Here is a 13,549-nt window from a genome sequence, read left to right as displayed (position 1 = left end):
CCCCCCCCCCCCTCCCTCCCTTGGGAATTTTTTTTTTAAACATATTATGCTCTCCTGTATATTGTAACTCTTTGAAAGTCAATGAAGTGTCTGTTAATGAAAGATTTAAAGATTTAAGTTAATGCGATTTCTATCACTTAAATAAGACCTACACATTCCGAACGACTTGGTACCCGTTTTCTGTCATTCAAGGTCCATTCAGTCCCACTGGAAGCTACATAGTATGAGATTATATAGCGTACTTACGTCCAGAACTGGAGTTCCTGCACCAGGCCAAACATTGGATTCTAAAGATGTCCAGTTACTTAAAAACTTTCTAACACTACCAGAGGTATGATTGACAAGTTGAAAGCCAGTGATATTTACCCCGCCATGTCTAAATCTCGACAGATTTAAACTTAACATATCCTGAAAAGATTTTTTATGTAATAATAGAATGATATCAAAACAGAAATCTTGACATTTTGAGCCGTTCTGTAGCTTAATCGGTTAGAGCTTTTGAAACTCTACACGATGACATTTGCTTGGTAACGACGAATAAATGGTGGTTGTTGGATCTAATTTCGGTCGGTGTTTGAAAGTTATCTTTCGCCATTATTCCAGTCAGCCAAGCTGTAAATTGGTACAGATAATCCAGAAAAGATCAACGCTAACATGTCTGGTCAAGAAACAACAGATAGAAGGACCTTCCACATTGGCCAACAACATTTGGTACAGTATGCAAGGAATTTTTTGCAGAGCTGTGATGCCAAACGGGAAAGTTTACGCGACTGCAGCACAGTTTTATTAAGTTATTATTTCACTGTTATTGTAAAAATAACTTACCAAGGTTCCCATTAAATAATTATAACCTTCTCTATTCATTCCTACTTCCGGTATCTGAAATATATTGCACAAAAAAATGAGTTAATGAAGTTATTAAGGGCTGCGCCTTATTGTATACAGGGGCGATTCATTTGTTAAATATGCAAAACCATGACTGATTCATATATTATTTTCCATGCCCTAAAAACGAAATAGGAAAAAGGTTAGTTATTTGCACCTAATGTTTGCTATTTTAGTCTGTCATTCTCAATGATTGACATACTGAGACTACATTTTTACGATCTTTTGTGCGGAACCAAAGCTGACTTTACAAAACCCCTGTATTAATGAAAACTTGAAGAAAAGATATTCCTTTTCAATCTATTTGGAACACATCCCCTCTTTAATTAAAAATCTTCTCTTCAACTTTCAGGAAGTATTGGAATCATGAACAGTTTTTAACCTTTGAGTTGTTGATTTTAAGAAGTGTCTGAGTAGCAATAATCCAGTGTCAATATTATTTTACATAAAATACGGTTAACGAATCTCAAACAAATATTTTTATAGAAACACTTAAGATCAACAAAGTTTTCTTTGGAATCAATAGATTTCTTGAATGAGAATAATCGAGCAAGTAGAGCGATACTTAATAAATATACCGTATATAACTTGATAAATTTGAGAATTATCATCAACAGGGTTAAATATATTGTAGCATATTTTTAAGAAGAATATTACATGTGTCCTTACGGCATACTTGTTATTACGACTTTCATGAAGCAATCAATATAATATTTCTTCATCATTACATGACACTATTTCATTACGATCATTCATCAATACATATCGATCCGTACATTAAATTTTCGTGTCATGAATTTTTCAGTACATTACTACATCATTACATAACACTAATTCAATGACGCATATCGATCCATACTTCATTATTATATTATTTAGTTAAATTTTCGCGTCATCAATCTTTCGTTACAGTAATTCATCATTACAAATCGGCATCTCATTACGTAACTTTTAAAATCCGAATAGACAGTATTATTTCATTACTTATCAACAATTTATTACATTGCCTCATCGACAAATACCGACATCTCATTATATATTATTTACATATTTATTCGACTACTTAATATATCAACACCATCATTGCATTCTTCATCATTACATTCTTCGGCATTTCTCCACAAAACTACATTAAATAAGTACATCAGCACTTACTTTTTCATTACATTAGACTATGATTACAAATCAGTTCCTAATCACAGTATAGCCTAAATCATTACATATCAACGAATTATTAAAGCTCAATTCCATGCATCATTACGTTACTTCATCATTACATATTTTACAGTAAACTAACAAAATTGTGAAGGTGCGAGCACATGATCTGTCTTGGTCGGCGATTTTTGTTACCGACTCGAATCTTGAGTAAAATCTCGCGTGTGCCCGTGCTTCTTCAACAAAATTATCTCGTCCCCGACAGGATTTATAATATCAAACAAGTTTGATGACTGTCTCCGATAGTTTTATCGTCTGCAAGACAGACTGTCTTCATCCAATCAGATCTATTTCCTTTCAAGTGCATGCTCCTCACGCGATTTTCGACATAGTGGAAAACGACCGACTGGAGATTTTTGTCTCCTTGTGTGCCCATGCCAGTCGGCGAAACTACTGACAAAACCTTAGTCGGCGACAAAAATCTCCAACCAAGCATTATTGATTTCTTCAAGCTATTTTTCTGTTATGCAAGTATTCTAAAATGAAATGGTGTTTTACGTCTTAATTGAGTAGGAGTAACGTCATAAAATTTGTAATGAGCGAAATTATGCACATAGGAAGGCTTCAGCGTACTCTAACGTACCAAATCAGTAGTCTTTTCAATGTTTACTAATAACATTACGGTATCAATTGAGAGCGTGAAAGAAAAGAAACTAGCTATGAACGTAGTTTATTTAGTTAAATGATCATGCTCAATCGCCTTCTCTAAATAATTTCATTATAATTTTTTCTTTTCAAGTAATCCTGCATATTACAGATAATATTTGCTTGACAAACCTCGTGAAATGAATGGGGGAAAAAGCTGTCATGTTCGCTCTGCATGTTTTACACAAATTGTTTTAAATGACAATTATTGCCATCTTGTGAGTAATCCGAATCACTCGGATGTGAATTTACATGGTTCTGATTTGCATTAGTGGGTCACCAGAGACATTTTCGAATGTTTTTAGTTATGTCCTTCATTTATCTGATTTGAAAATCAGTTTGGTTAGTCAGTTCGTGATTTGATCATATTAATCTATCAGATTGGTGTAAATTGCTGCAAAAATATTTCAAGATATTGACGATACATGTGTCCAAATGATTTTGCTTGAAAAGCATTTATACTGGTGTATCGTGTGGTACAATGTCAAGCTATTGCGAACTTAGTTTTATACCTTGACTGCAATAGTCTTGTATCATGGAAGTTTGTAAATGTAGTGATTTTATTGGATTCTACGTTAACGAATACAGCGCTCGATAGAAAGTCCATAAACATTAAGCCACAATGTTTACAGTCTGTTTGTCAAGGACTATGATTAGTTGTATTCCGTGATACAAGAAAGGAGACTATTGCAGTCAAAGTATGCGACGACGTTCGTAATAGCTTGACATTGTTAAAAACAAGCACAAACTAGAAACTAGAAATGTACCAAAAAAGCTTCGGGTGTACTGTTTATAGATTTTCCATTCATATTCTGGGTCACTGTTGATATGAAGCTTTCGGATTGCAGTGATCAATTAAAGCTTGCTTCAAGAAACCTCTGATGTTATAATTGCTGTTAAAGAAGATTTTATTTGAAGAAAAGGAATGTTTTGAAAAGAACTGTTCGTGAGGCGAATATAAAGTGGATTGAAGTGTCTTTAATTTATCTGAACTGATGGAATTTTTTTTTTCTCAAAAAATCAATTATTTTGGATTTATATCAACATCAAATGAAAGGTTAAGTCGGACATTAACAATTGTGCTCCGTGAGATAATAACAATGTATTTTGATGTTATCAAAACACTCTATAAAATTTGATCTTGACCACCTATTTATAAAGGAGGGTTCAAGACTCTTGCGAATCTTTGATCACCTGGATTGTCAACGACTGGTAGCAATTGGGGACATCTTGGGGATCAACCGCGACTACATCTTCACAATGTCAAGATACTAGTTCATCATTAGGCACATTTAAGTTTGAAGCGATTTGATTGGATTGTAAACTACTGAATACAACCAATTAGAGCCCTGTATATTGGCAATGTGAAGAAAAGTCTGCTGATAGTCCCCAGTTGAGTTGTGTTGAACACAATTGCAGGTGGTCGATATGAAGGATCACATAAGATGGTATGAATCGCCAGTCGGTTGGAGCACAGCCTATATCGATATGATCGCCTCGCTGTATAACATGATGCTTTAATCTTTATACCCACAAGGATAAAAACGGAACTAATCCTTTTGAAGATTAATAAGCTTTTTATACAACAAAACGAAGTTATAAATCACATAAATTAGAAGGGCTTAACTTCAGTGAGTTTAAAAATATTGCAAGATTTTTTACCTGTTTTAATATTTTTCTATAAGCATCTTGAGATGATAAATCTAAGATGACATTTTTAGTAGCGTCAGGTTCATAAAAACGATCTAATCTGCGTAGGTCTGAATGTGCCTTGTTAATATCTTCTATCCTTCTAAAACCAATCTCTATTTTTCCATTCACGCTGGATTCTTTTAATTTATTATATATGTACTGCACTCTCATTAATCCTGAAAAACAGAAGTATGGAACCTTTCACAAATTTTATTTTTGTACATAATAGAACTATGTGACTTTTTACAGATGTAACAGCACTTCGGTATTTGACAACACAATAGAAATATGAAAATTTTCACAAATTGTATACTTGTACTGTTGTACTTGACAACACGATAAAAATATGGAAATTGTTTACGGGTATTATTGTACTTGACAAACGTGATAAAAATATGGAAATTTTCACAAATTGTATACTTGTACTATTGTACTTGACAACACGAAAGAAATATGGAAATTTTCACAAATTGTATACTTGTACTATTGTACTTGACAACACGAAAGAAATATGGAAATTTTCACAAATTGTATACTTGTACTATTGTACTTGACAACACAAAAGAAATATGGAAATTTTCACAAATTGTATACTTGTACTATTGTACTTGACAACACGAAAGAAATATGGAAATTTTCACAAATTGTATACCAGTACTATTGTACTTGACAACACGAAAGAAATATGGAAATTTTCACAAATTGTATACTTGTACTATTGTACTTGACAACACGAAAGAAATATGGAAATTTTCACAAATTGTATACTTGTACTATTGTACTTGACAACACGAAAGAAATATGGAAATTTTCACAAATTGTATACTTGTACTATTGTACTTGACAACACGAAAGAAATATGGAAATTTTCACAAATTGTATACTTGTACTATTGTACTTGACAACACGAAAGAAATATGGAAATTTTCACAAATTGTATACTTGTACTATTGTACTTGACAACACGAAAGAAATATGGAAATTTTCACAAATTGTATACTTGTACTATTGTACTTGACAACACAAAAGAAATATGGAAATTTTCACAAATTGTATACTTGTACTATTGTACTTGACAACACGAAAGAAATATGGAAATTTTCACAAATTGTATACCAGTACTATTGTACTTGACAACGTGATAAAAATATGGAAATTTTCACAAATTGTATACCAGTACTATTGTACTTGACAACGTGATAAAAATATGGAAATTTTCACAAATTGTATACCATTGTATACAATTGTACTATTGTACTTGACAGCTCGATAGAAGTATAGCTATATTTTACAAATTTTATATTGTTGTACTGGAAATCTTGGAAATATTGTGGAAATGAAGAAAATTTTACAAATGTTATTCAACTGTACTTGAAAACCTGGAAATACGACAGAAATTTCGAAATTTTCACAAATGCAGCTGAAGACAAATAAAAAAAAACATGAAAATGTTCGCTTATTTGTACAGAAATGAAAATTCAAAAGAATTTCATGTAAATAAAATGAAATGAATGAAGTTTTACGTCCTACTATTCTGTATCATGTGGGCTAGTTAAGACGGGCAACGCCATGGTGGGTGCAATGAGGGAAGTTTTGCCAGGTTATCGGCATTAGCCTGCTTTTTTTTCGATTTCCAACTGTAGAGGGATCTTTAACGTACACGGGTTTATTGTCCCATCCGAACGACTAGACGCTTTTTCCATGTCGGCCCCTCTTACCTGCATCACTGACAGGGGGAAACCGGGTTGAAGGATTTCATGTAAATTCTGAAGAAATACTACGAAATTGTACTCTTTCTAGGTTGAAAACATATATATGTGTTTACTGGCCTGCAGTGAAATGAAACCTATATAATGCCGTACTAGTCAAAGATAAAAGTTTAAGCTTAAATTTCTATCTTACATTAATGGTTTCTCTAGTGACTACCCGGAGACCAAGCAGACAATTAAACTGAAATCGTCCTTGGACCTAGAAGACACAATGAATATATTGAGCATATGATTTCCAGCTGATCTTGAACAATTATATCGAGTAAGAACACTACAATTTGCTTTCTGGCATCCTGGACATATAGTCTTCTGAATTTGAATAAATAATTCCTCGTTAACGCTACCAAAACCTTTGACTGTAACAATATCATATTCAGTCCAATCTTCGACACCAGGTCGAATTTTAGTCCAACCCTCGCCTAGTGAAAGTTAATGGGGACGAAAAGGTTTTCGATTTTAATAAAATAATTACTATCGTAAAGAATTACGTCAAGCTTAAAACTAAAAGCCGTAGAAAAGCATTGTCAGGTATTCCCTTATCTGGCCTTATTGCAGCCATAATAATATCTTTCAATATCAACCTTCTACCTACCTTTCAGGAATATAACTCTGTATAGGCAGTACAAATATCTTTTTCTTTTTATACAAGTAATTTTTAATAAATCGATCAGAAATTGTTTGAGAAGAATAAAGAAAATTGCATGAAGTGGTGTTTCGAAGAGAAAGATTTTCAGGATTAAGACTAGCTACGCCAATGGAAAGAATGCGCCGACTTTTTCTTTGTATATGAATAATATTATTAATTGTATAGATGATCTGAGAAATCCTTTCATAACAACTACATCTACTCTAGCTGATAACAAGATATGTCTTGCGTAAAAAGGGATTAGGAACATGTTTTCAAACTAATCTTTATTTATAAGACAGCTTCTAGAAGATTTATTCTGATCCCTTCGTTTATTACAAGATTACATGCGATATCTGGGCTATCTCAACTTTAAGGAGCCAACCGGATTAATGAACATCTCAGAAATTAAAGTGGAATTTTACAAATTCCTCATAAAATAGATTAATATAAACATCTTTATATTAAATATATCAAAATGTGCTTTATTTATTTTGCAAAAAATGGACACCAGCTGAAAACAATTTAAAAGGGATATAATCATGTCATTATTCCCTTCATCGCAGGAGAGTAGAATAGCTAATGATATCACTTCTGAATAGTCTCGCTATCTAATATCTTTTAACTACGATATCTTAATCAAAGACAAGAAATAATCATAGTACAATGGTTCAATAATTACTATTTAGTCACTGGACAATTGTGATTTAACTTGTCATTGTAAATAGTAATTATTGTCCAGTCAGCTGACAGAACTTCGGTAAATTCCTGTAATTTGTAAGCCAGTTTCTACACAACATTCAATTTAACAAAGTACTTTTATTTTAGCTTGGTAACTGCTAAAATTATACTAATTATGTTTGTGATACCGTCAAAGTACATGTTCACCCAGAGTGGAATGAAGTTCATGCCCTACTCTCTAAACTAGCCCGCTCAGTGAGTTAGACGCTTGCTCGCTAACCTGAAGGTCCTGGCATAGGTCAAGATAATACCTACGGATTTTTCAACCTGGTTTCCCCTTGTCAGTGACACAGGTTGCCGTGGTGCAGGTAAAAGGGTTGACATGGAAAAAACGTCTAGTCGTTCGGATGGGACAATAAACTGAGGTCTCGTTTGCTGCTGTTCACGTTAGAGATACCTCGACAGTTGGAAATCGAAAATGAGTAACTCCATTTTCCTAAAGAATTTCCCTCATTGTACACTGCATGGCGTTATCGATCATAATTAGCACAATAAGGTACAGAAGAGAAGGACATAAAACTCCATTCATTAAAATTCATATCATATCCTGCACTGCAAACTAAAAGTACAACATAAAATAGTCAGCTTTTTTTTCGAGGCCGAAAACTTTTTTTTGCTCAAATTGATGAAAACTACACACCAAAACCAAGAGAGAGGGTTCCCTTATCTTATTTGAAAGTTTTAATTGAACAAATCATACAGTTAATTTGTTAACGCCTAAACTATTTAAAATGTTAACGTAAACTTTTCAAGTTCATTATGCCCCTGTATAGGTGCGGTCCTGCTTTTAATAGGTGATTCCAGAGAATAATGTACAAAAGATATACAATTAGTGCCAATAGGATTGGCTGAAACTTGTTAAAAGCACTTACCTTCGTCTGAATCATAAATATAATCCATTCTGGACCATTTCAATGTTTTGATAAGATCAGTTATAGCGTCTGTATAAGATGGTTTTATAAACACAATATAAGGTTTTTCTTTTTGATCCGCCGACCCACACAAACTGAATGTCACATAAGGCATATGAAAAGCATTACTAAAGGATTGTATAATGCTAAACGATTTGGTATCTGTTTTACCATATAAGGCGAAGGTTCCTCCTGCCATCTGGGAACACACTGGAAACAGAAAAAAAAAACAGTTCAAATTTGTAACGCACACATGTTCTATACTTCAACAGATCTTGTTCTTAGTATCACAAATTTTTTCTTCCCCATCCCTTGAGAAATCAGTATGAGTAGATCGTAGATCAATTGGATGCATGCAAATACCGATTGCTAATGTCGACAAGATCAGATTTTTCTTAAAATGTATGATAAAAGAACTGAAGGCAAATGATGGCAACTGCATTTGTCACGCGTTGTAGTGCCAAGTTTGTCTAAATCCCTAAAATGCTGCCAGTTTCTGCAGAAAATCAAGTTGCTATCAGATTCTGCTAGATAAAAGGTCGATCTGAACCAACCTTACTGGAGGGGTTATATAGGCATAAGCCTGTTCCCCAATCCCTTTCATGTATTAATAAAATATTGTTTATAAAAAAACCTTACTGCGACAGTTCTTATTGTTACTAGGAATACATTAAATTGTAAAATATCACATTAGCTTTTAATGACGTAAAAGTTAAATATTGTAAAATACAACTAAAACAGAAAAGTGTGTTGATTGAAACTTGAAGAAAACTTGAGTCGTTATGTATCTCTTTACATTAGATTTTTTTTAACCTTCGGGTAATTTTGAACTTTTAAGTCACTTTTGAGTTCAAGCAGAAAACTTTTGACCAATTTCAACTGTTGTAGTCAGGCTATAATCACTAACACGAAAAGGATTGCAGTATTCAATCAAGCTATATTCTCCGAAAAGAAAACTATTACAGGGAAAACCTAAGAGAAGATCACTAAAAAGTAAAGATTTATATGGGAAAGAGGGTAATGCAATCGATCAAGAATCCAGAAACGGGTAATAGAAAGAAAAAGGTTGAAAACTCCTGCTTTATAAAAAATGATTTTGACTATGCAAATAGTGCTCTGAATTTCCAACCTCATCCGTATAATTGTCGTCTCGTCTATAATATATATATTTCTGGTCAAGGATACTTCAATAGAACATGATGATTTATAGCTTGTCATTTCTAACATTGATAAATTTTCTTCAAAGGAATTGGTGCCATTGAATTCTGCAATGGATCTTTATAATTCAAAATGATGAATCGCTATAGAGATATTGGAAATGGTTCGGAAGTAAAATCGATGCTATACTTAATTAGATAATGGCAGTTGTAAAAATATTGGACCATAAGTTGAAATACTGTTTAACAATTGCTTGAATTGCAATGAAAATTGAATAATCCGAATAGGTCTTACTTAAGCTTCAGATGACGATCCATGTTAAATATTCCTACTTGAGAAACTTAAGACGGGTAATACCACGCAAAATGACTACTAAGGAAAATTTTACTGGGAGAGCAAATAAATAAACTGTTTTTCTCCCCAACTCGTAATTCTTCCCCCAGCATGCATCATTGGAAAAGAATTAAGAGGAAGTATGGGCGAGCTGCAAAAATATTATCCACTCGAAAGGCTGTGTGAATTTAGCTCACTTTGCAATAGTAGCATCAAAAAAAAATATTTGCTAATTCGGGCAGTAAGAAGTTACTTCCTGTAACTTAAACAGCGACAATTAAGTCGACAATATCATTTTACATAATACTGCAAAATTTACAAATCAAAACGTTTGGAAAATGAGCAATGAGTAATTCAAATTGATTGTCTATCATTATTTAAAATTGAAGAAGAAAGTGTCGGATTATGCCAATTCAATTCTTCAATATTACAAAACAAGTTAGACATACGGCTATTATTTTATAGCATGTAATTTAAACTGTGAAGACAATTTCGACTGGTGTAATGAAAGACTGTCAATAAACCGACCTAGTCTATTAAAACAGTGATATTAATGAGTCATATATCTTCTCTTAAATACCCTAAAATCATCCATGTATTAAATAACTTTAGATAAATCCTCAAATTGTTGGAATTTGTGTTGAGGATCAACCATACCGGCGCCACGAATCGTAGGCAAGAAGTCGAGTGGGGACTTGCAGAGGGGATGGGGGAAGGTAACACACATCTAAAAACTCGGTGATGAAAAATCATTGCGACCATTGTCACCCCCACAAGCAAAACAAAATGTAATGTAATCCTTTAAATATATGCCTTGCACCTGATGAATCTGATTTTCAGCTATTTTCTAACCTTACTGATATTTTTGAAGGTTTCGTGAACTATCAAATAATTGAAGAGTTATGAGTCAACCTGTATATACATGGACATTTATGATTGATTATACCTTTGAATTATATGCAATAAGAACATTATGATATGATTAAAAATACACGATAATTCATTACAAATACCAATTAATCAAATAGTTTGCTTAATTTGACACTAAAAAATAAGGAAAACAATCTTTAAAATGTTCCAAAAGAATGTATACACTTACTTTTAGATGCTACTTTAAAATTATTGGTAATATCCACTTCTTCATAAACTGTAGCAAAACTTAAAGCATCTTTAGATGCTGAATCATTATATACAGAGATAGCATATAAATATCCAGATCGTGCTGCAGAGTCGGCTCTATAGTCAAATAAGGCTCCTGGAAAAAGAAAAAAAAATCATATTGCTTCATAGATAGTGAGGTAAGGAGACTAGCAGGACCTGGAATCAACGCTTTTTAGCGGGTAATTACCATTATCATAGCCAAATTGTTAACGATCTTTCTGTCCGTGCTTTGATTGTCTGTATTCGCTAGCGTACAATCCAATCAAACCGCTGCATTTACAAACTTACATGAAACAAGATAGGTGGCTATTGTTGTTCGTTAGAACTTTTAATACTGGAACTCAAAATTCCATTAAATATACATCAAATCAAAAATTTCATTTTCTTTAACTATATAATTTCTTTATTCGGTGTGGTATCAAGAAAAGACGAATCGTCATTTTAACTTTCAAACACACATGGATTTGAAGGCTCAAATTTCGATGGTGAGATGTGAATACTATTAGTGATAAACTTAGCTAAAAAATTCAAGTTTTTTAGACTAAGTTACGTTTGGTCAAACGGATGCTGAGCGTGTCCCTTTACCACGTGCAGTTAGGAGACAAGACAAATTACAAGTAATTCAAACTATCTAAGAGTTTCATCACAATCGACTTTATTGAGTTCAATCAATTTAAGTGCGTCAAGGTAATGTCAACAAGTTTAGAAAACAACTTGTCGATTCATAAGAAATGGATGCTATTTTTCAATGCTGTTTTGTCTCTTAGTATTGTTTCTGTCGGGCTTGGACTTTATCAGGACCAAGTCAAAGGGATCTAACGCTATCGGTAGACAGGGGCTGTAAATCTAAAGATATAAATTTTCACATGATTAATTTCGATTCCAGGAGATTTGGAACTATAGAACAAAACTTTAAATTTTCAATTCATGTAAATTTTCAAAAACATTTCTACAATTGCCAGAAACTGGTGAGAACTGTGAGGTCTTTATCAATTTCATTGATTTGGACCTATGGAGGAAAAAACTGAAAATCAGTTCCAATGCATTCGAATTTTCAAAAAAAAAACTCTCTCCTTTGCCCTGAATCTTAAAATTCTTTTTCGGTACCTTTACTGAGTTCACCTTGGCCGAAACATCTGCCTCCCGTCTAGCCTCTGAAAGTTGTCGGCTGGTGTCAAAATATCTCTCGGAGGCAAATATAACGGAATAAGGATCACCTTGAAAAAAAACCCAGGCAGGTTTATTTCATCAGTTGAGATTTGACAGCCTGACACAAAATTTCTAGCTTTGATTACTTCATGCTTCTTATATTTGATTAATTAAAGCAACATTTCCCCAGAGACTTGACGAAACAGCTGTTTTTATGGAATGATAATCAATATTTAGTTGTAATAGACATCTACTGCTCTGTAGATATAATCAACATGCGACTTAATTTTGAACTTGTCTTTTTTCTGACAGCAGTAATACAAAAATCTTCAAAATTGAAATAGCAAAAACAACATGTGGTATGTTTCAACAAGAGAAAGCCTATTGCATCACTTCCATACTATGTTGTGTGGTCTCCAATTGGCATTAGTAAATTTAAAATACTGAAATGTGCATCGTTAAATGCAAGTATGTACATGTATTGTATTAGGCTGATGATGACTTCCGAATGAAAATGTAGACGTAAAAGACTCTTCAATATGTATGTTCACCAACGCCAGGGTACGTAAAAGATTTAACGACCACGCTCGCAGATAGAATTTTATTACACGAAAATTTGTTCAAAAAAAAAAACAAACACACATATTTATTTCTTGGGCTTATTTATTTAGAAATTAAGCAATGTTTAAAAATTAGACGAAATGTTTTCAGCAAACTCTCTTAAAAACAATTGAATTCTCCAGAGTTAACATTAAATGAAATGGAATGACAACGAGTGCTTTGCCGTGCTTTTGAGAATTCGAAGGCAGGCTACACTAACCAGCGTGAAATGAATGAATTTTTTACGTGGCATAGTTAGGACCATATACTCTTCTCATTACACGTAAATATGCAATCTCCGTTGTTTGTTTCGTCTGATCGCTTCGACACATTACCCACCGTGTGCGAAAAGACGAGGTACGGTGTCCGGTGCGGGATTATCCTCATAGTAGAAAATAGAAGAAACGAATCGTGACCGCACCGTGTACGGACCCGTACCTCATGTTTTCACTTATTCTTTTTTTGTTTGTATCGATTATTCCGCACCGTACATCAATGCCGCGAATAGACGGTGTACGGTGTCCGCGTAGCATATCCAGAGGAATAATGGGGGAGTGGGGGTGTTCATGGATCGCGGAAGTAGGAGGAGGAAAAGTATTTAAAAAAAGTTCAGGGGCAGAAACGTTTTATTATCACTAACTTGAATAAAAGAAACATTTGCTAAA

At 33.5% G+C, this 13,549-nt stretch overlaps 2 protein-coding genes across 2 annotated transcripts in view; both read right to left on the bottom strand.

The window, feature by feature from the left end:
• LOTGIDRAFT_173366 (hypothetical protein) overlaps positions 1-4,608 on the bottom strand; it is a gene marked incomplete at both ends in the record, with an annotated part of 5,432 nt that extends 824 nt beyond the window's left edge. The window contains 3 exons of the mRNA XM_009050844.1: positions 247-408; positions 826-879; positions 4,408-4,608. Coding sequence (XP_009049092.1) covers positions 247-408; positions 826-879; positions 4,408-4,608 — 417 coding nt within the window. The remainder of the gene's footprint in view (positions 1-246; positions 409-825; positions 880-4,407) is intronic.
• A 3,822-nt stretch (positions 4,609-8,430) lies between these two features.
• On the bottom strand, positions 8,431-8,691 carry LOTGIDRAFT_141215 (hypothetical protein; the record flags this gene model as incomplete). The annotated part of the gene is made up of 1 exon (XM_009050843.1): positions 8,431-8,691. A coding segment is annotated over one exon (261 nt), but the record flags the coding sequence as incomplete, so codon positions are not given.
• Between the last annotated feature and the right edge of the window lie 4,858 nt (positions 8,692-13,549).

This window comes from Lottia gigantea (assembly GCF_000327385.1).
Source record: "Lottia gigantea unplaced genomic scaffold LOTGIsca_157, whole genome shotgun sequence".
NCBI lineage: Eukaryota > Metazoa > Mollusca > Gastropoda > Lottiidae > Lottia > Lottia gigantea.
This window is presented reverse-complemented; position numbering and strand designations above follow the sequence as displayed.